Source organism: Acomys minous (assembly GCF_964271855.1).
Source record: "Acomys minous genome assembly, chromosome: 14".
Classification (NCBI taxonomy): domain Eukaryota; kingdom Metazoa; phylum Chordata; class Mammalia; order Rodentia; family Muridae; genus Acomys; species Acomys minous.
Genome location: NC_140496.1, coordinates 90,878,878 through 90,898,445, shown reverse-complemented (window position 1 = coordinate 90,898,445; position 19,568 = coordinate 90,878,878). Strand labels below are relative to the sequence as shown.

General features: G+C 38.1%; 1 protein-coding gene and 1 long non-coding RNA gene across 5 annotated transcripts in view; one reads left to right on the top strand and one right to left on the bottom strand.

Moving 5' to 3' along the window:
* Positions 1-19,568, bottom strand: part of LOC311582791 — a 171,694-nt gene that overhangs the window by 31,644 nt on the left and 120,482 nt on the right. The window lies entirely within an intron of this gene.
* Positions 1-19,568, top strand: part of BANK1 (B cell scaffold protein with ankyrin repeats 1) — a 248,800-nt gene that overhangs the window by 194,662 nt on the left and 34,570 nt on the right. For 2 of the 3 annotated variants that reach the window (XM_084756050.1, XM_084756052.1), the window contains exons 8-10: positions 6,737-6,812; positions 9,588-9,896; positions 13,845-14,159. In XM_084756050.1, the coding sequence (XP_084612176.1) occupies positions 6,737-6,812; positions 9,588-9,896; positions 13,845-14,159 (700 nt within the window). The remainder of the gene's footprint in view (positions 1-6,736; positions 6,813-9,587; positions 9,897-13,844; positions 14,160-19,568) is intronic. The other variant, XM_084756051.1, reaches the window with a different exon arrangement.

Genomic DNA, 19,568 nt, shown 5'->3' with positions numbered 1-19,568 from the left:
GTTGTACAATAGTTACTTATAAAATATATACAGTGTCTCGGAGGTGAACTCCACAAAACAAAACTCATTTTAACATTACAAGCTTTAAAAAAAAACTTCAGATATCTGGACTAAAGAAAACAATATTTTTCTGCCAAAATCAGCTTATTGTTTTTACCGATTCTCTTCAAATTTGATTTCATATGCAAGCATGGGGAAAATAAATTTCTTTAATAGCAGTGCTTTTCCTTCTACCAGGAAAGGTTTCTGTCTTATATTACCTTAAACACATTCAATTACAGAAAATTCACTTTTAAGATGTCTGTGCTACCAACAACTTATCAATGTGTTGTGCTACAGTCTGTTGCTCTTTTGGGATGCATCAAGTACATTTCTTGTACAGAAACTATATTCTTTAAACAAAAAAATATGAGTGTACATGCTGCCAATGTACTCACCAGAGTGCTATAGATAACTAATATAATATATAATATATATTATATATTATATATAACATAATATATAGGTAACTAATATAAATGGAACCTGACAACTGAGAAGGAGTGGGTATGGTAGATTTAATAAGAAAATTATTCATCAGAGAGATATATAGGTATCTCTCAAGGGTTCTCTCTCTCTCTCTCTCTCTCTCTCTCTCTCTCTCTCTCTCTCTCTCTCTCTCTCTCTCTCTCCTCTCTCTCTCTTCTAATGAAACACTTCGCTGCTACCAGTGATAGTTTGAGCATTGAGACCAGAAATGTTATTTAGCCTCCCACCACGTCCTCAGTGAATAAATGTTTTACCTTTCCTTGCTGTCAGACTCGCATATTTCAAATGCTTTCATCAATAGGAATCAACTCTCCTTATTCCATATTTGGAAACTGAGATTATCCCAGCCCAATGAATACTGAGAACAGGCTTGCAGCAACATAAGCATTAAGGATTGTTCTGTCTAATTTGTCAAATAACACTTATTTGTTCATAGTAATAGTATAAAATTAAGCAGGCCTTTGTTTCATTTGTCAAATAACACTTATTATCTAACAGCCGAAGAGTATAATTTTTGTAGGAAATTGCTAAGAGTCTAACTGGCGTTTTACGTCTGCTTCTGGCTTGGATTCAGAAACCACCCGTGCATCTTATTTTAGATAAATGGGGTGTCCTTCCACAGTAGGGATGGCAATGAGGCCTTTTATTGCTCTGCTGTTTTGACCATTTGCTTCTTTGACCCTGACTCGAATTATTAAAGGCTTGGAAACAGCCAACAACTGGCTTTTGGAAATGGTCAACACAAATATAAGCCTGGCCCTTTGCTGTCCCTAACCTCCATCTGCCAGTTTGAAATCACGCAAATCAGTCTGTTCTCTGCCTTCTACGTGGTGCTCCTTCATGGTATATCTTTTAAAGCTTGATTTGATTAGGATATTCAAAACAAGTTAATGATTTATATCCTCATCATGGCGGCGCCTCGCATGTCCTCTGCTGACCTTTATTAACTGGATTTAAATCTGAAACTAAAACTGCTGTCTAGACTTGGAAATGCTCAGAAGTGAACTTTGTGCTACCGTCTGGTACCTGCTCCTGCTCTTCCCTTGAACAGAAAACTAGACCGACTGATGGGCAAAATGTGGTGATGCACATGCGCAGTAAGGGCCCCCCTTTCAACTCACCCTTCACGTAGAAGCTCTGTGCCCCATCTACGCCAATGTCTTGTCCCTTCCCTTTGCATTCCTGTTGTGATATGCCTTATGGGTGGCACGTGTCCTACCTCACAACATTTTGTGCTAGGAGAAGAGAAGTTAATTTTAAAACTAACCTAAACAAATACTTGCAGCATCAGTGTTGCAAAATCAAAGTTTAATACCTTGAAGGATAACTTGACGTTCCCTAGCCCTACATCATCCGGCCCCCATCTCTTTCATGGCTTTACAGATGAAGCTATATAAAATGGAATCACAACAAAGTATGAGCACATGACCTACACACCATGCCCATGGACCTTGCTTAACGCCTCTGAGTGTAAAGAGGTCCAGCATGAACCTATAATATTTGTGCTGTGAGTTCCTATATCTAAATTAGGGATAGTTTTTAAAGGTCTTGAGCCTGGAAATGAGTGTACACTTTAATATTTTATAATTTTGGACTCTTTGGTTTTAGTCTTTATATTCTAGTTTAAATACAGCTTATCCTTTTTCAACCTTGTAACTGAATATAAATGTTGGCAGAACCATGACCACATGAAAAACATGACAACAAAAGCTCTAATTCTGTAGTAAAGCACTTTTAAAAACATGCAGATAACAGTTCCAAGGTGTTTTCCATTTACCACGCTTTATTCTGAGCACTTAATATCAGTTACACTTTTCCAGTAACTCTATGAGGTGAGATACATTTAAGCTCTTTTGGTGTCTAAAGAGGCTAAAGCAGAGAGGAATTTGCTGAGCTAATGTGAGTAATATATAGAAAGAAAAAAATGAATCCAGATCACTCTGATGGCTTTTCTAATCTCAGGACTCTTAACCCATGGACTGTTATGTACATGTTATGTGCATGTTTGGAAGGATGCTGCTTAGTCAAGGCAGGCCACGAAACAGGAACAACTGCACCACAGATGTCCACAACTAAGCTACTGTAAGCAAGTACTGCCTTTAGACTTCCTGTCACAATTTACAACTGACAAAATGTCACCTACTCTTTGGAACATGGCTTCCCACCTTGCCTTGGATCTATATGGACCACCTAGCCTTGCCTTTGCTTTGTTTTTCTAGAACATGAACATTCATTCTTCCTCCAACTCATTTGTTGTCCCTTCATCCATTGGGTCAGGAAACTTCCATTAGTTGTATTCAGGATGAGTCCCACAAACCCTTCTCATCCTTTAAAACCCAGTCTTAACTATGTTGTAAAAAAAAAACGATTTCACTACTATCTTATACCGAAACCTGTAATTAAACAAAATTATAATTTCTTGGAATATTTTACATTGATTTTTTTTTCCCAAGCTGAAAATTCAGTATCTTAGGACAATGGTCCATTTCCTCGTCCTGTCTTCTTAGAAGCTTACCATTTAGTATAGCATTGTACACTGAGAAAACCTTTAAGAAATGTTCCCTGCCTGATCGTTCCGTGTTGGTGATGATGTTCATACTTACAACTCTTATCTGTAGATGGTGTGCTGAGAACTTCCCGGGATGCAGTTGTTGAGTATTTTGGGTAAAGTTCTCTCATCCAGAAACTCTACCTAAGAGTTCTCTGCTCAGGTCTAATTATCATCCTGAAGTCAAGGAAGGGTAACCAAGAACATCTCTCTTCTTAGTTTAGGCTTTTGAGTATGTGGTTAACAGCCTTCTTGTATCTCTGCCATTTTCCTCTTGCTTATGCTTAGTCCCTGAAGCCCTTTCCACGCTCCCTCCTTGTCCAGCTTCATCTCCAAATGCAGACACAGCTCTATGCTTTTCATCCTGTGTACTGTTCAGAACTTTGTTGTACCAAGCTTGCACAGTTAATTTCATGGCCAGTTTATCATCTTATATTTTGGAAAGGAATGAGGCAGTAGTTGAACGAGTATATGTTATACAGTATGGTTGAGTAGCCTGTAGCTAACTGCTCCTCTGAAATCGTCAAAACACAGGGTTGCCTCTGTACTTGCAATTCAGCTCTGTTAGTCTGATTCCTCAGTTATGTCTTATTAACTAAATCAGTAGTTTTGTCTGTCCACTCTAAAACTAGTCTCTGTTTCAGAAATTTGGGGGCTATTTTATACTCGCCCATCCACTCCAAATATATTTTCAAGCCTCCTGGTTCTAACACAAAGGGTGTTTAAGCTGAACATGTGCTCTCTAGACCTTTATCTTAGTTCTGGGTTGTACTGAAAATGTGTTGTTACTCAGTGTCCTCCTCCAAGAAGGCAGAGAAATCTCTGAAGGAGTGATCTTAAAAGGATGGCTTGCCCTGAGAGCATGCCACCAGATATTGAGTGGGTAGAGACTTTCAGGGTCATATTTAACTCCCTTCTTCCAGCCTTTGACAATGGAGTTCTTAAACATCCTGTCTACACCATGTCCTGTCCACACCATCACTGTAGTCCTTGACTATAATGAAGCACACCTGCTCTCTGATGTTGTCAACCTATATTCTGAAAACCGAATCCTGCATATAATTACCTTCTGACCCTTTGTCACACTGTGCCTAAAAGGAAACCTTGCACATGATATGCTTCATTACTTACCCACACTTAGCTTTCCAAGATTCTTCAGGCTGAGTCTACACAATTCTGTTATGATTCTCCTCACCAGGGTCACCAGCAACAGTCCCTGACAGATAAACTGGTTTCAAAGCTTTTCCTTTGAACTCTGGTGAAGCATTAAACTTTGTGATATGTCTCCTGATTTTCCTGTTGTATCTCTCTCCAGATGTTTCCTTTTGCTTGTCCTTTCATCCTCCATCTATGATGCCTAAAATCTTGTTCCAGTGGGTTTGGAGAGTTTCTGGATGACCTGTCTCTTGATAGAAGCAGGGTATTGAAATCAGCCAACACCACGGTGTTGGAGTCAATATAATTCTCTATTTTGATTCTCTATTTTATCTGTAATGATGGTTTATTAAATAAATAAAATAGTATATCTTGTTTTCCCTTATCTCCCAGCAACAGTATGATAATTTTGACTTTATATTTTTAACTTTTTTCCTTTGATAAAGATATATATGTGATATAGAAACCTGACTAACAACTTAACAGTATATGAATAAAGTTATGCTTAGTAAAAGAAACCATTCTTCCTTAAAAGTATCTATAAGAAATAAAATCTATGAAAGTCCACATTATACTAATTAAACACTCACTACATAGTAGAGATGTATTTGATTAACTTACTATAATTTGTCTTTCTTCACAAAATGAGAGGCATACATGGTATAACCCCAATTTCACAGAGTAGAACACTGAGGTTTAAAGTATTTTGCCTGACATTGCATAGCTGATAAATTACCCAGCTGTGATTTGTCTTTCAGCTGATCTACAGCCCATCCTCTGTTCACTAGAACACATAGCCAAATATTAAAGTGTCTAGATGTCAGAGTAGCATGAGACTTGTCTGTGACTCCATCACTGAGTTTTCATAAGAGTTATGATATTAATGTGCCATCAAGTCAAGCATATTTTAAAAATATTATTGCAAGGACCTTGAGGCAAAAACATTTGCTTTTCTAGAATAAATATTTCAAATAATTTCATTCCAGAGAATGAATTACTCTGTATAGCATTAATTATATTAAATATTAATTGTACATAACTTGATCTATGGATAAAATTTGGAGGGAGCTTCCTTTGGGATATTCTTGGATTTAGGCTGTTTATAAATACTCTATGGCTAAAATCGTAACACAAAACTTATGCCAGTAGGTTTTAATTTTTTATAATCCTATCTAGACACTTACCCACTACCTCTTAATGTTTAGTCTTTTTTTTCATAATTCTAAAGGTCTTTGGAAATGATTTCTGATGTCTAAATGGGATAACAATTTCTTATGCAACTTTGAGAGTATTCTAGAGTTCTAAAATATATTCTTTATCTATATTATAAAATGTACAAGTCATTCTAATTGAAAATCAAAGGTATTCTTATTAAATAGTCAGTCATTTTAACACTAACACTTGAAAATGTTAGTCAACACATCAATGTTATCATTTCATATATTACACTTAGGAGAAACGAGTGAGGTCTAAAATGAGTTATCATACTCAATAAAGAACTGAGGTACTTCTTTTTTATTCTTAAGATTCAACTCCATTGGGTTCTCATCGGCCAATGTAGATGATTAAAGAACATTGATGAGGTCACTGTATAGGCCAAATACATCAGCATACAATGGCCAAGTGTACCAATGTGGATGCTGCTATATTAGAACAAATGGCCTCATCATTTCCATCAGTTCTGTTAAGAACAAAAATGTATCTTTGAATGAGACATTTGAAGTATGTGTTTAAAACTTATGGTCCCTTATAGATACAGTCAACACTCCATCCTTTTCTCTATGCAGTTTTGACAAATATAGTTGCTATTGCTTGACTTTTTCTAAGAAGAGTGGTATTTTCACAGTTATAGGAGCTCCATCTCCTCAGAAAGTTTAAATAAAACTAGTTCTTCCAGAAATAATAGGATTTCATTCTCTCTCAGTAATTCTGACTTCTAAATATAGCAGAATCTGGGGTGTGATTCAGTGGTGGAATGAATGCTTAGCATGTGGGAGGCCCTGGGTTCAAGCTCCCCCACTGCTAAGTAAGTTAGTATTCAAGCAAGTAAATAAATAAATACTAGAACTGACTTCAAAGTGACAATAAATAGAAATAAATCCGCTTGTTTTTCCTTATAAAGACATTGAATAAACACCTTTATAATTTTGTTACTTTTACTGTATTATAATAGCCCAATATAATTAATATCTTTCAACAGTGTTAAGAGAACCAGTTGTATTACATCTGATGCATGCCTTTACCACACCCAAACTCATGATTATTGCTTTCTTCAAGTGTTAAAACGGTTGTTATGTTTCTTTTTTAAATGAACTTATTATTCAAGATGGATGGCTTAGTTTCTTATTTGTGCTTTTAATACCATGTATCATAGAGCACATGTAGATGGTAATTACCAGGATTGTTAAAAAGAAGAATTAAGTATTTGATAAAACTTTAACATCATGTCTTTTCCTGTAGATAAGATCAACACACATTATTAAAAGTTACCTTCCTTCCTTTCAGAGCCAAAACGTTAGCAGAAATGAGCAAGAAAATGAGTATGAAGAGGATGTTTTCTTGTTTTCTACACCTTCACCCTGTAAGTCTTCCCTGACCCCATGACCTCATATAGGTTTATAGTATGGTGCTTGAAACTCAAAAATAAGATTGAACAGATTGTGACATGATATTTCAACAATCAAAGGATTTTTAAATAGCATTTTGGTAAAGATCTCTTCCCTACATTTGTTAACTTATCTGCCCTTTAACAAGATCAGGACTTAATATGCATTTTCCTACCCTGAAAATTTATAGGAATCACTTTGATGTTCTTCTCTGAGTATTTGAGAACTATGCTTCCAAATCGGTTTTCCAAAACTGAATCATAATGTCCATGGAGCTGAGTTCTCTCAGCTGTGAAGTAGGAAGTTGAGGAAGGATGCTTCATAAGATCCTCACAGCACATGCAGTTCCAGGTCTAACATTTGAAGGCGAATCTCATGTTCCTCCATGTTCAGGCCAGGTCTCATTAGCATACAGTGGCTTATTTTCCATCTTCACCAGCGTTTATGATGGGGATCTCACCCTTCATTTCTGAAGACTCTGATTCTAGCTATACCCCAATGTCTCCATCTACTGACCTCCCTCCTGAGACAACAAAAGTGCTTTTTTTTTCTTTTCCTTTCAAGTTAGTTCAAAATTCTTGAAGTCACTCTGGACTTTTGTTCCTTGTCTCCCGCTCTATGCCCGCCCCACCATGGTATTCTTGACTGCACCTGCAAAATATTGCCGGCATCCATCCAATTGTCATTCCTCATTATTATTTATCCTAGAGAGAGACTGACTATGCCTCTACCTCAGGGTATGTGCAGCTTCTGCTTCCTCCATATGCTCTTCCTCCCTGGGTCATCCTAACTTCCTTGCTTTCTTCATCCAAATGTAATAACTCCAGTTTTACCATTTTTTGAAATGTCCCTTTGCTTTTACCTCTTTCCACTGTGCTCAGCATCTATATTTCACTTATCTGGTTCTTCACTTATGACCTGTTCCCCTTCATTTTAATTACCTGTCCTGAGAAATGAGGTCATTTTCTCCATGTCCATATAGCAGTACACGGTCAATGCTCAGTTAGACACTACTGACCACAAGCTTCTCAAATGACAGGCTAATATGCAAATCAGAAAAAGTCCAATGCAATGCTTATAAAATATAGTGTGATAAAAATCTTTCAAACATTGTCACAATACACATATTAATATCATATATTAAACTAATAGACTGATGAAGAGGGTTATAGGTTATATATTTTATAAAAGGTCATGATTAAGTTCATTATTAATATGGACCACGCATTTCTTCATAATATTCCACCCTCTGAAGAACTGACAATAACAAGAGAACGTTGTTGCAGCTTCTTATAAAGAAAACTCTCATCTCTACAGCTGGAGCTGAAAGCTCTCTTCTGTGCAACTGTCGCTGGACTCAGCCCCCAGTTTTCACAGAACTGGTGCAAAGCCCAAGCCCTCACTCACCATCACATTAGTGATGGGACACCCTGAGACCCTTTCCTTCACCAAGTCTGTATTCCTGCTTGGATATATCCAAAAGGCACCTGGAATTTCAGTTCCTTGTTAGTGTCAAATGCTGGTTGTAAAAAGTACTGGTGTGCAATGTCCTGTACTCTGTAATTCTGGACTGATGGCTGATTTTCTTACATAAAAGAGTGAAGGGTCTTCAGGCACTTGTGGCCGGGCAAAAGCTTCCTTCCAGTCATTCCATCATCTCCATCAGCATTTCTAGAGACTTCTTTCTTTTCTTTTTTTTATTAATTTATTCTTGTTACATCTCAATGGTTGTCCCATCCCTTATATCCTCCCATTCTTCCCTCCCTCCCATTTTCCCCTTATTTTCCTCCCCTATGACTGTTCCTGAGGGGGATTACCTCCCCCTGTATATGCTCATAGGGTATCAAGTCTCTTCTTGGTATCATGCTGTCCTTCCTCTTAGTGCCACCAGGTCAGAATCTAAGTCCATTTCTAGAAGCAAAATTTGTGTTTTTCTTCTTTGTAAAAGTTAAGATTGTACAAGACACCATTATAGATATTCTTTTCCACTGGCCCAGTTTTTTTTTCTCACTGCTGAATGGTTTCTACTGTGTGACTTCATTTTTCAAAACAAAAGTCTTCTCCCCTACACTGTATTTTTAATATTTAAAGCTATATTTCCATTTAGCAACATTTGAAAACAACTCTTTTTCATTGAAAATGATAACACACATTCCAACATGTGTTTGAAAGATCAAAAAGATTATCTCTCATTTTCACTTGTAAACAGAAAACGTTATATAAGTGATTTTACAGATGTGAAGTTGTTGCAGCCTATTGTTTTGTGCTGTTCCTGGGTTGTTAGTGTATTATTATGTAATATAAAAGTAAGCGTGTTGTACTTCTTAGAATAAAGATATTGACTCAATAATTTGGTTAAATTTCAGAACGGAATGCATTTTATCTATAGGTATGCTTTCTCCGGCAAGAAAGACATTTTTACCAAATAATATTTTCCAAAATTAATGAAGCACCCATAATTATATAAATTGTCATGATTACCACATTAAGCAATATGTATAATAAATATATAGAGATGCTAAGTAGAGGCATGGTGTCATTTCCAACAGTTACTCTACTGAGTCAAAATATCACTGTTTGTGTGGCTGGGTCATATATTCAAGAAACCAGAGTAGATGGATCTTTGATGTCCAATAGGTAAAGAGAAGCTGTGCAGTGGGCAGTGTTTTACAGATAGCAGCTCACCAAAGTTTACTAACTGCTCCAGACAATGCGTGTAAGTGAAGTTGTTCAATCTTTATCATACGTAGCCCCTCAGTCTCCAGCATTTCATCATGAGCTCGGGAACACACATAGGCAGAGCACAGACAGATCTGAAGAACCCCAGATGGCTGGTGACACAAAGGAGGAAGAACCAAGTGCTGAAGCAAGACCCGGCCCGCCAGAGGTCAACAGTGAAAGCTGGGAGAACCAGTATGATGATCTGTATGTGTTCATTCCTGGAATTGATGCAGAAGGCAACATTCAAGAGCCACTCACACACTGCAGACCACCTCTGCCCCCACCACGGCCAGGGACTGCTGCGTCCCAACTAGAAAGACCCCACTTCACCTCACAAGGTAAGTGCGCAGAATGAAAAGAAACAATTTACGTGTCAGACCCTAGAAGACCATCAAATGTATGGCCATTGCTTGAGAAGGTGAAATTTGAAGGGGGTGGAGAGATGAGATGGCTCAACAGTTAAGAGCACTTGCTGCTCTTGTAAAGTACCTAGGTTCTTTCCCCCAGGACCTACATAATGGCTCACAACTGTCTATGACTCTATTCCAAGGAATCTGTCCCCTTCTTCTGGCACCTCTGGGCACTGCATACACTTAGTACTCATGCGTACATGCAAGAAAATTTTCATGCACATGACATAAAAAATATGTCTTCAAGAGAATCTTTGAAACCATAAGGCACTATCTCTTAGAAGGCTCATGTTTATCAACATAATATGCACTAAGGTTCCACGCTATAGTAGAAAACCGAACCTGGGAAACACTTCTCTGACACTTTCAACCTGCCTTCATTGCTCACCACAAGCTTTGGTAGACCCTTGAGAGATAAGAATGCAATTAGAACATGAAAATCTGTGGGAGAAGAAAACAGGTTAGCAGCAGAGTGGCCACAAAATTTCACTCTATTTTTCATATTTGAAAACTTTTAAATAATGAAGATATAAAATGGAAATATTGACCTGTGTCAGGTTAAAATGTCTTTAAGATATAATATTATATCATATTGTTCATAAGTCTGCACATATAGTATATTGGTTAGGAAACCTAATACAACTATTTTATAAGTTTAACCAGATACCTGTGATCAAAATTATAATCCTGGCCAATATACTCCTGAAAACTAAAACACACAAGAGGCACACCCAAAACACTTTTTATTTAGAAATAATATTACCATGTTTATTTGCTTATTATTTTTATATATATTTACAAGTGAGTTTCATTATAATGCATATTATAGAAAAGAAAATGTATTTAATCATATTCATTCTCCCATACCTTATCCCCTTCTCACTCACTGGTCCCCTTAGTCTTGCCAATTGATTTCTTTTCTACTTTCATATCTTTTTCCCCAAAGCACTGAAAAGTGAGAAAAGAAAATGGCACTATTTGTCAACATAATTTTATAAATTTTCTTTTTTAGATTTATTGACTTTTTACTTTATGTGTATGAATGTTTAGCTGGCCTGAACAGATGTATGGGCACCATGTGCATGTCTGTGAGATCCCATGGGACTGGAGTTATAAACACGTGTAAGCCATGTTAGATCCGATGGGATTGGGGTTATAAACAGGTGCAAGCCATGTTAGATCTCATGGGACTGGGATTATAAACACATGTAAGCCATGTTAGATCCCATGGGACTGGGGTTATAAGCACATGGGAGTCATGTTAGATCCCATGGGACTGAGGTTATAAACACATGTAAGCCATGGTATGGCTGCTGGTAATCAAACTCAGGTCCTTTTCAAGAGGAACAAGTGCTCCCGGACACTGAGTCCATTTATCAAGATGTATCCTTGAGTTATCGAAAACAGGCATCAGGTCCCATGTGTGAGACTGACAGTTATATTCATTGGATAAACTACTAATATATACCACTATAGAGCATCTTATTTTACTTTCACAAAAATCAAGAGACTGAACTATCATCATGAGCCATCTGCCACTCGGATACTAGGCCAGAAAGCCTCTAACCAGAATGTTTACTATCAGGGTATTGTGTTTGCTATACATGTATGTGCCCTATTATGTTAGCCATTGAAGTGATTCACTCATAGGAATGATTCATTTAATATTTATTAGTATACAGCCTGGAATAAGAAAACTTAGACCCCGTTCCCTAATGCAAAGCATAATCTGGCAGTTTGGAAGATAAAAAGTAAAATATATGAGTTTTAATGTGGGTCCAACTTTAGAACGCGTTGGAAAGAGCGGTGGGTGGGGAACAAAGAGAGCTAACAGCTCAGGAAATGGGTTCATAAAAGTGAGACAGTTGACACCTTTTGCTAAAAATGAAGTGCTGTAAAAGTCCTTCCCACACACTTAATCAGGTTTCTCCCCGAGGCTGTCAGACAAACAGAAGTTCTGGACTCAAAAATCTCAAAGCCATATTATTCATGCAGAAAGAGATGAGGCGTAATGATTTTAAAGCCAGTGCCAGGCATATAGGTAATTAACACTTCTTAGGTGACGCTAACCAGAAGAATAACATTTAAGATGCTTTGGAAGGGTGTCATGGTGGCCCCTCCCAGAACTACCAAAAGCGATTCCTGAGTTTTCTTGTAAAAATACTCTTTTGTGTGGTTCTATTAATTGTATTTTCTCTGGGCATCTAAGATTTTCCACTAAAATCCAAATTATAACTATTATTATCAGGTTTATGTTATCCAAACGAAGGCAAATTGAAAGTAAAGGAGTAAATAGTAATATTCATATTGAAAGATCTCCTCATTGGCCTAGTAGAGGGCCCATGTTATTTTTAACTTATTAACCAGAGTACTTCACATGCTTGCCTGCTCAATGACTGCTTCTAAAATATCAGTATATTCTTACAAAGAAGGTAAATATGTTACTGAATTTGGGTCCTTAAAAGACTGACTGTGTGACTGCTTTAGGTCACTCAGCCAACCCTTAAGCCACGTCCATACTCTCTGTCATGTTGAGACCTCCACTTTGGTGTCCTGTTTCTGGATGGGGTTCGTATTCAACCTGTGAAAACCAAGAGTTGGACTTTGGAACATCAGTTTGTCATAGCAGAGAAACACTTGCTAGGACACACCGTGGCAGTACATCTGGCTGCCTCCTCAAATTATTTTCAGAGAAATCAGATTTTAGAATGAAATATTTAGTACAAGCAACAAGGAAGGGAAGATGACTTATTGAAAAAACTGTCTGGAGTTTTATGCTTTAAAACAATAGAATGGATAAAGAAACTGTAGTACATTCACACTATGGAATACTATTCAGCTATTAAAAACAAGGAATTCCCGAAATTTGTGGATAAATGGATTGAGCTAGAAATGATCATAATGAGTGAGTTAATCCAGAAGCAGAAAGACTCAAATGGTATATACTCACTTATATCTGCATATTAGCCCAAGAGGCATGTCACATGAAAGCCTTCAATTACCAGGAAACTGAGACAGAGAGGAGGACATCCTACTGGGACTCTAGATGAGACAAGCATGGGAGAATGGCAAAGTAGAAGGATCCAGAGGGTCCTAGAAACCTACAAGTAGAACATTATGATAGGCAGATTTGGGCCCAGGGGTCCCGCCCAAACTAAGGGACCAGCCAAGGACAATACAGGCTGTAAACTTTAAACCCCTACCCAGATCTAGCCAATGGTCAGAACAATCTCCACAGTAGAGTGGAGAGTTGGATATGACTTTCTCACCTACTCTGGTGCCTCATATTTGACCATTTTCCCTGGAGGGGGAGACCTGGTGGCACTCAGAGGAAGGACAGCAGGTTACCAAGAAGAGACTTGATACCCTATGAGCATATACAGGAGGATATAATCCCCCTCAGGAACTGTCATAGGGGAGGGGAATAAGGGGGAAATGGGAGGGAGGGAAGAATGGAGGATACAAGGGATGGAATAACCATTGAGATGTAACAAGAATAAATTAATAAAATAATACATATCTTGGAAAAAATAAAAAAATAATAAAACACCCTCTTTCAATTGGAGTTTTATATATATATTTATATACATCTAAATTTCCAGATAATAAATACATACCTAAAATAATCTTTGAGAAACATTAAAAACTGGCATCTGCATAAACTGATTTCATATGATGTAGGATATTAAAGAGAGTGTGATACGATTGCATAAAAGATGAGAGTAAACCTAAACAAGCGGTTTTTTTAAATTTAGTTCAATTATCTTTATTGCTTTTTATTTCTTATATATATATATTATTAATTTATTCATATGACATCTCAATTGTTGTCCCATCCCTTATATCCTCCCATTCCTCCCTCCCATGTTTTCTAAGCAGGGAAAATGATGGAGGACCAAATGGAAAGAAGTCAGAGCAGGAACAACCTCAGTGTGAATCAAGAGACAAGAGAAGAATGCAGCAAAGAAGAAAAGAAAGGAGATGAAGCACAGGAGGAGGCAGAGGAGGAGGAGGAGGACCCATACACATTGGCTGAGACTAATGACAACGAGTATGATCTGATACTGGCCAGTCAGAGTGTGAAGAAAAGAACTGGAAATCGGTCTTTCATTATAAACAGACCTCCCGCCCCAGCACCCCGGCCCACCCACATCCCTTTCAAAGAAGAAACAACACCTTACATAGCTCAAGGTAACATTTTATTGTTTATGAACTTTTTTTTTCTCAACTTTCAAATTTTATGTGCATGAATGTTTGCCTCTATGTGCATGTCTCTGTAAATTGCATGCCTGGTACCCAGGAAGGCCAGAAGAGGGTATCACATGTTCTGGAAATAGGATTACAGAGCATTTTAAGCTACTGTGTAAGTGCTGGAAATTGAACCTGGGTTCTTTGAAAGAGATGCCAGTAATTTTAGCTACTGAGCCATGTCCCCAGCTCCCACTTATTGCGGTTTATGTCCCTTAGTTTATGGGAGACATGGGGTTAGGGAGTGGGGTGGAAAGTGAGTTGACTACTGATTTAGAACTCTTCTAAAGGTTGTGAGCATCTTTTTAAGTCACATATAAGTTACATTGGGTGACTTTTTAATCTTTTTATTAATTCTTTGAGAATTTCAGACATGCATATAATATCATATTCACCCCTCCTTCAGTCCCACCTTCCCCTTGCAACTTTCTGTCTTTTTTTAAAAAAATAATCTACCTAGTCCAATTTATGATGCCTATACAGTAATATGAATGGAGTCATCATCTTAGCTACCAAAGGCCATACAACCTGAAAGAAAACTAACTCGTCCACTCTTAGAAGCCACTGTCAATGGCTCCTCATTTAGGTGTGGGGTCTTCGGAGCCCATGCTAGAAATTTGACTGATGTGATATTGTGTAGGTCTTGCACAGGCAGCCAAGGCTGCTATGAGATCATGGATGCATCAATCTTGTCCTGTGCAGAAAACACTGTAAGAGCAAGAAAACTGGAGAAAAACAATCTTTCTGTTCCTTCTCCACAATGGTCCCTGAGCCTTGGAGATATGAGGTGATAGAGATGTACCATTTGTGTCTGAGCACTCTACAGTCATTTAGTCTCTGCATATTGATCAGTTGTGAATTTTGCTGTTAACTTTGTCATCCATTGTACCAGTAAACTTCTCTGATGAGGTCTGAGAGCTGTGCTAATGTGTGAGTAGAAAGATATAACTTGGAAGGCAGTTTAATAGTGTTCACATAGCAAAATAATAGTATGTTAACTCCTGGGGCCTATAACCTCTCTAGCCATGTGGTTTTTGGCCAGATTTACAGTGAAAGGTAAACATTACTCTTGGGGAGTAAGCCTTAAATACAAGCAGTTGGTTACCTCCATATTATCTGTACCACTATGGTACCCATGGCTATAGCTTGCAATGACTATCACTATAATAGTTGATAGGTTTCATAACTGGTTAAGAGTCATACTACCTTCCTGTACTAGAAAATCTAGAGAACAGGTAGTCAGATGGTGGGCCTGTGTGGTTTGTGTTGCTGGTCAGATTTCAGAGATAAGAGAACTGAGGCTGGGGGAATGTCAGTGTCCTGCCCAAATGATGAAGCAAGAAGCAGCAACAGTAGCATGGGTGTCTTTGTCCTTCTGCTCCCCGCATCTGGGAACCACGAAGTTCCTTCTACCAATACATTAACTTCATGGTCATGCATTCACATTTATTATTTCCCTCTTCTCACCTACAAGATCCACCATGGAAGAGATCAACATCCTCTGAATTCAAAAACTGGGAGGATTTATAAATATTAGCTGACGAACAAATGGCAGAAGAGACAGGATCTCCATCCACATGGCTACAGTAGAAGACTTTACTAAGAGTATGGAAGCTATAATAAAGACTACCTCAGCTGACTAATTCCTTTTCTCCTGCTCTAAAGCATGCAATGTTTGTAGCACGCCAATTTGCAGCCAAGAGCCCACACAGAACAGAGCTCCAAGGCATCCATGTATACCTCTTCTTTTCTACCTGTTATAGATCTATGGGAGAGTAGCTCTGCTCTGCCTATAGCTCTCCAACATTCTCTACCCACAGAAATGTAACTTAACAATTCAAAACTGAACATAAATACATATATACACACACACATACATACATACATACACACACACACATACATACATACATACACACACACATACATACATACATACATCTTATCAGGAGACATGCTTCTGATTCTGACCGTGTTGTGTGAAACACACCCTGAGATTAAGAGCTGCAACAAGAAGAATTCATTTTTCATTGTACAATCTCCTTGTTCTCAGATCTCATGTTCTAAATACTTCCCTCTCCTTGTTATGTTAGACGGGGTCAGGCGCATTAGGCATCAAAAAAACAGTGGAATTCTATAGATTTATATCTTCCAGTGGCAGAGTCCTTGATTCAAAACAAAGCAAGTAGAGAAAGTGGCAATCAGTATGCCATAGATAGGCTGGTAGTACAACTCCATCTTAGATAACGCAAAGATATGAACTCCTATTAGGGAAAGCTTTTAGCATCAAGGAGTCATGTTTTGTTCTCCCCCAATACAATTAATAGAACAAAGATAAGACCGAATCCATGTAGCTGATTTGGGGCAGAATACAATTCCCCTTTCAATTTGCAGTCGCTCCCGATGTATCCTTGGCATTTTGCAGTGCAGTGAAGTTGGATATGACCTTCTGAGGGAGTTTCAGCCACCGGGACCCTAAAATGTCAAGCACAACTCAGTTGCTTTCAGAGAATTTCCACTTGCAGTTCACTTGTACTTGAAACTGATCACATACAATGAATGAGGGAGGGAGGTCCTTGTAGAAACCCTTGGGGAAATTATTCTCTATGGCTGTGAATGTGACAGAGCAGATTGGCTTCTGTCTTCATTAGGAAAGAAATATATTCAAGTGGGTTAAAGCAGGTCTTAGAGCCGGAGCCCACTCTCTGCCTAGATGACCTCGTCTGTCCAAGACATTTACTTTCAGGACACCATATGCATGTCACAGGTGCTCGCAGAACAGAGTGACATAGCTATCCTTCTCTTTGTAAGGTGAGGGTCCATTCCTTTCTAGGTGAAGTTCTTAATCTTTCTGTGAAAGGATGCTGGTCCACCTCCACAAAGGAGCTGGCAATATGACTGAATATGTACTGTTCATTGAACAGAAGCAATGCTGCTGTGTAACGTGGGCTTAATAAATAGTTCTCCTTGTCCTCAGAGCAGAACACCATAGTCTCTTGGCTTATTCACAGAGACACTGAATAAAACCAAGGAGGACTTTCCAGGCCAACTGTTAGAGCACTGATATAAGGATTAATCTTATTGTCCTTATCTTTTAAGGACTCAATTCTTTGCTCATGTAAAATGGGAAAGAGGCAATATTCAAATTGGTGTGAACTGACATTACAGATTTGCACGTGTGAGCAAGATAATGAAAGTATCATCAAGCCCTTAGATTTTTTTTTCAATTGCACCACTTTTTGTGTTCTGCCCTTAATATGTTACAGTGAATGTGTCTGTGGTAAAAGTTTAATTTTATATATGGTAGTAATTCTCAATGACTCCCAGAAGTCACTTAGCAATCTCTAGAGAGAATTTTTTTTTTGATTTTCACAAATAGGGTAGTACTAGTGTCACCTAGGAAGTAGCACTCAGAAGGACCTGCTGAATTTAAAGATCAGCCTTGCATAATTCCAGTGCAAAAGCTCACATAGTATGAAATGTCAATGAGACCAATGTTGACAAGCTCACATCCACAATATTGCTGTTTTTAAGCAAGGGCAAACATTTGAAATCTTTGGATAATGTTCATTTAACAATTGCCCCCCCCCATACACACACTCCCAAACACACACACACACACTTTAGATTTCTTGAATTGGCAATGTTTTCTTCTAGGACTTTTACTGTGGACATCTTTTAAACTCCAAGTGGTTAGAGAAGAATTAAGATGCTCTACAGAGCTTCACAGTGAAGAAAATTCATCAATACAATGCATGACCTCTATGAAGAGAGATGGAACTGAACTTGATGTCACTGTGCACTCAAAGCTGTGTATCTTGGTGAGAGCTGCACAATCTCAATTAGTTTTTTTTACAATTTATCTGTGTAAATTATAATACCTGCTTTCCTTGGTTTTCATGAAAACTAAAGCTGCATATGCTCTGTAGTTGCCAAAATGCGGGAGATGGTATGGATGATGTTTTAAGTTATTCAGTAGACACAGAGTGCAGCAACCTCTATTGCCTGTTGGTGCCTGCATTCTGCTTCTCCCCTCTCACATGGGTTCATATGCATTTATACTAGATTGTAAGCCTTTCAAAAATATTCAGCAGCTAGCCACATTGAAAACAATTAGAAAAAAAATGGACATAGTTTTGATCCATATAGGAGAATTCTACTATCATATTTAGTATGTAATGGTTGTTTAAGTTTGTATAACCAAATGGATTATAAAAATTAGACTTTAGAGAACCAGATCCTATAATCCTATGAAATATATTGAAACAAAACTGTGACACCACTAGTGCCTACTATGAAAGCTTTTCTTGACACAGAGAGAGGAAGGGAAGAAAATCCCATTTAGATAATTACCAATGATAAACCAAAAAGTAAACTTCTAATAGTTTTGAAAGCTTCCAGTGGCTTTCTTACCACTTAAGCCATTTATCTTTGAAATGAAAAAAAAATTGATTACTTGGGTTATTACTCAATTGGCATTCACTCTTGTATAACAATTTCTAACTGAACAGAAATGGCCCAAAACAAGTCAACATGCTGCTGGGAAAGCAGCAGGTGGTTCCATACGTGTTGCTTGCCTGGCAACTGCTAGATATGCCTGCTGAGGGGTGCATGTAACCTTGGCTAATACACTCATCATGATGGCCTCAAACTGTCAATCAAAAACCTCCTGTCTTCTAGAATTTACCAGCTTCCTAAATAGGAAATCTATTTAGAGTAGAAATATTCTTGTTTGTCTAAATTAAAATAAATATTCAACTAAAAAGTCTGTTGTCTAACCCTGCCCCCTCCAATTAAGTTGCATGAAAGTAGAGGAAATAATTGGTTGTGAGATTTCCTGTGTGGAGAGAAGGTCTTCACAGTAACCTACCGATGAAGCTCAAGTTTCTATTACAAATTGGAAAGAAAAGGAGTGTTTTCCCTTTAGGAAGCTAAGCATCTGTGAATTCCACCCTTGTGTTTCAATTCCATGGCCTTTCCCTCCAGGGAGTTATGTGCTTTCCACTACTCTGTCTCTGCCAGTCTTAAGAGGAAATAAGTGCACTGGCTGGTGACTAGGCACGCATTCTCCCCCAGACACAAAAGCATAGTTTCCATTTGCCTAAGCATTTATGTTCCTGCCAGGTGAAAGATCCTCATATTGCTCGGCAGATATGACCATATCCACCTTCCTGTACCAATATGGTGACCTGTGTTGGATAAACAGTCCAGATAAGGAGGTGGAACTAAGCTCAGAATGTTAGCACGATGAAATGGCTTCAAACTATCAAAGTGTTTGCATTCTCTTATGGAGGCTACATATCTTCTCTAAGCATCAGATGAGTCATTGGTACCACTTATGGGGTTACCACT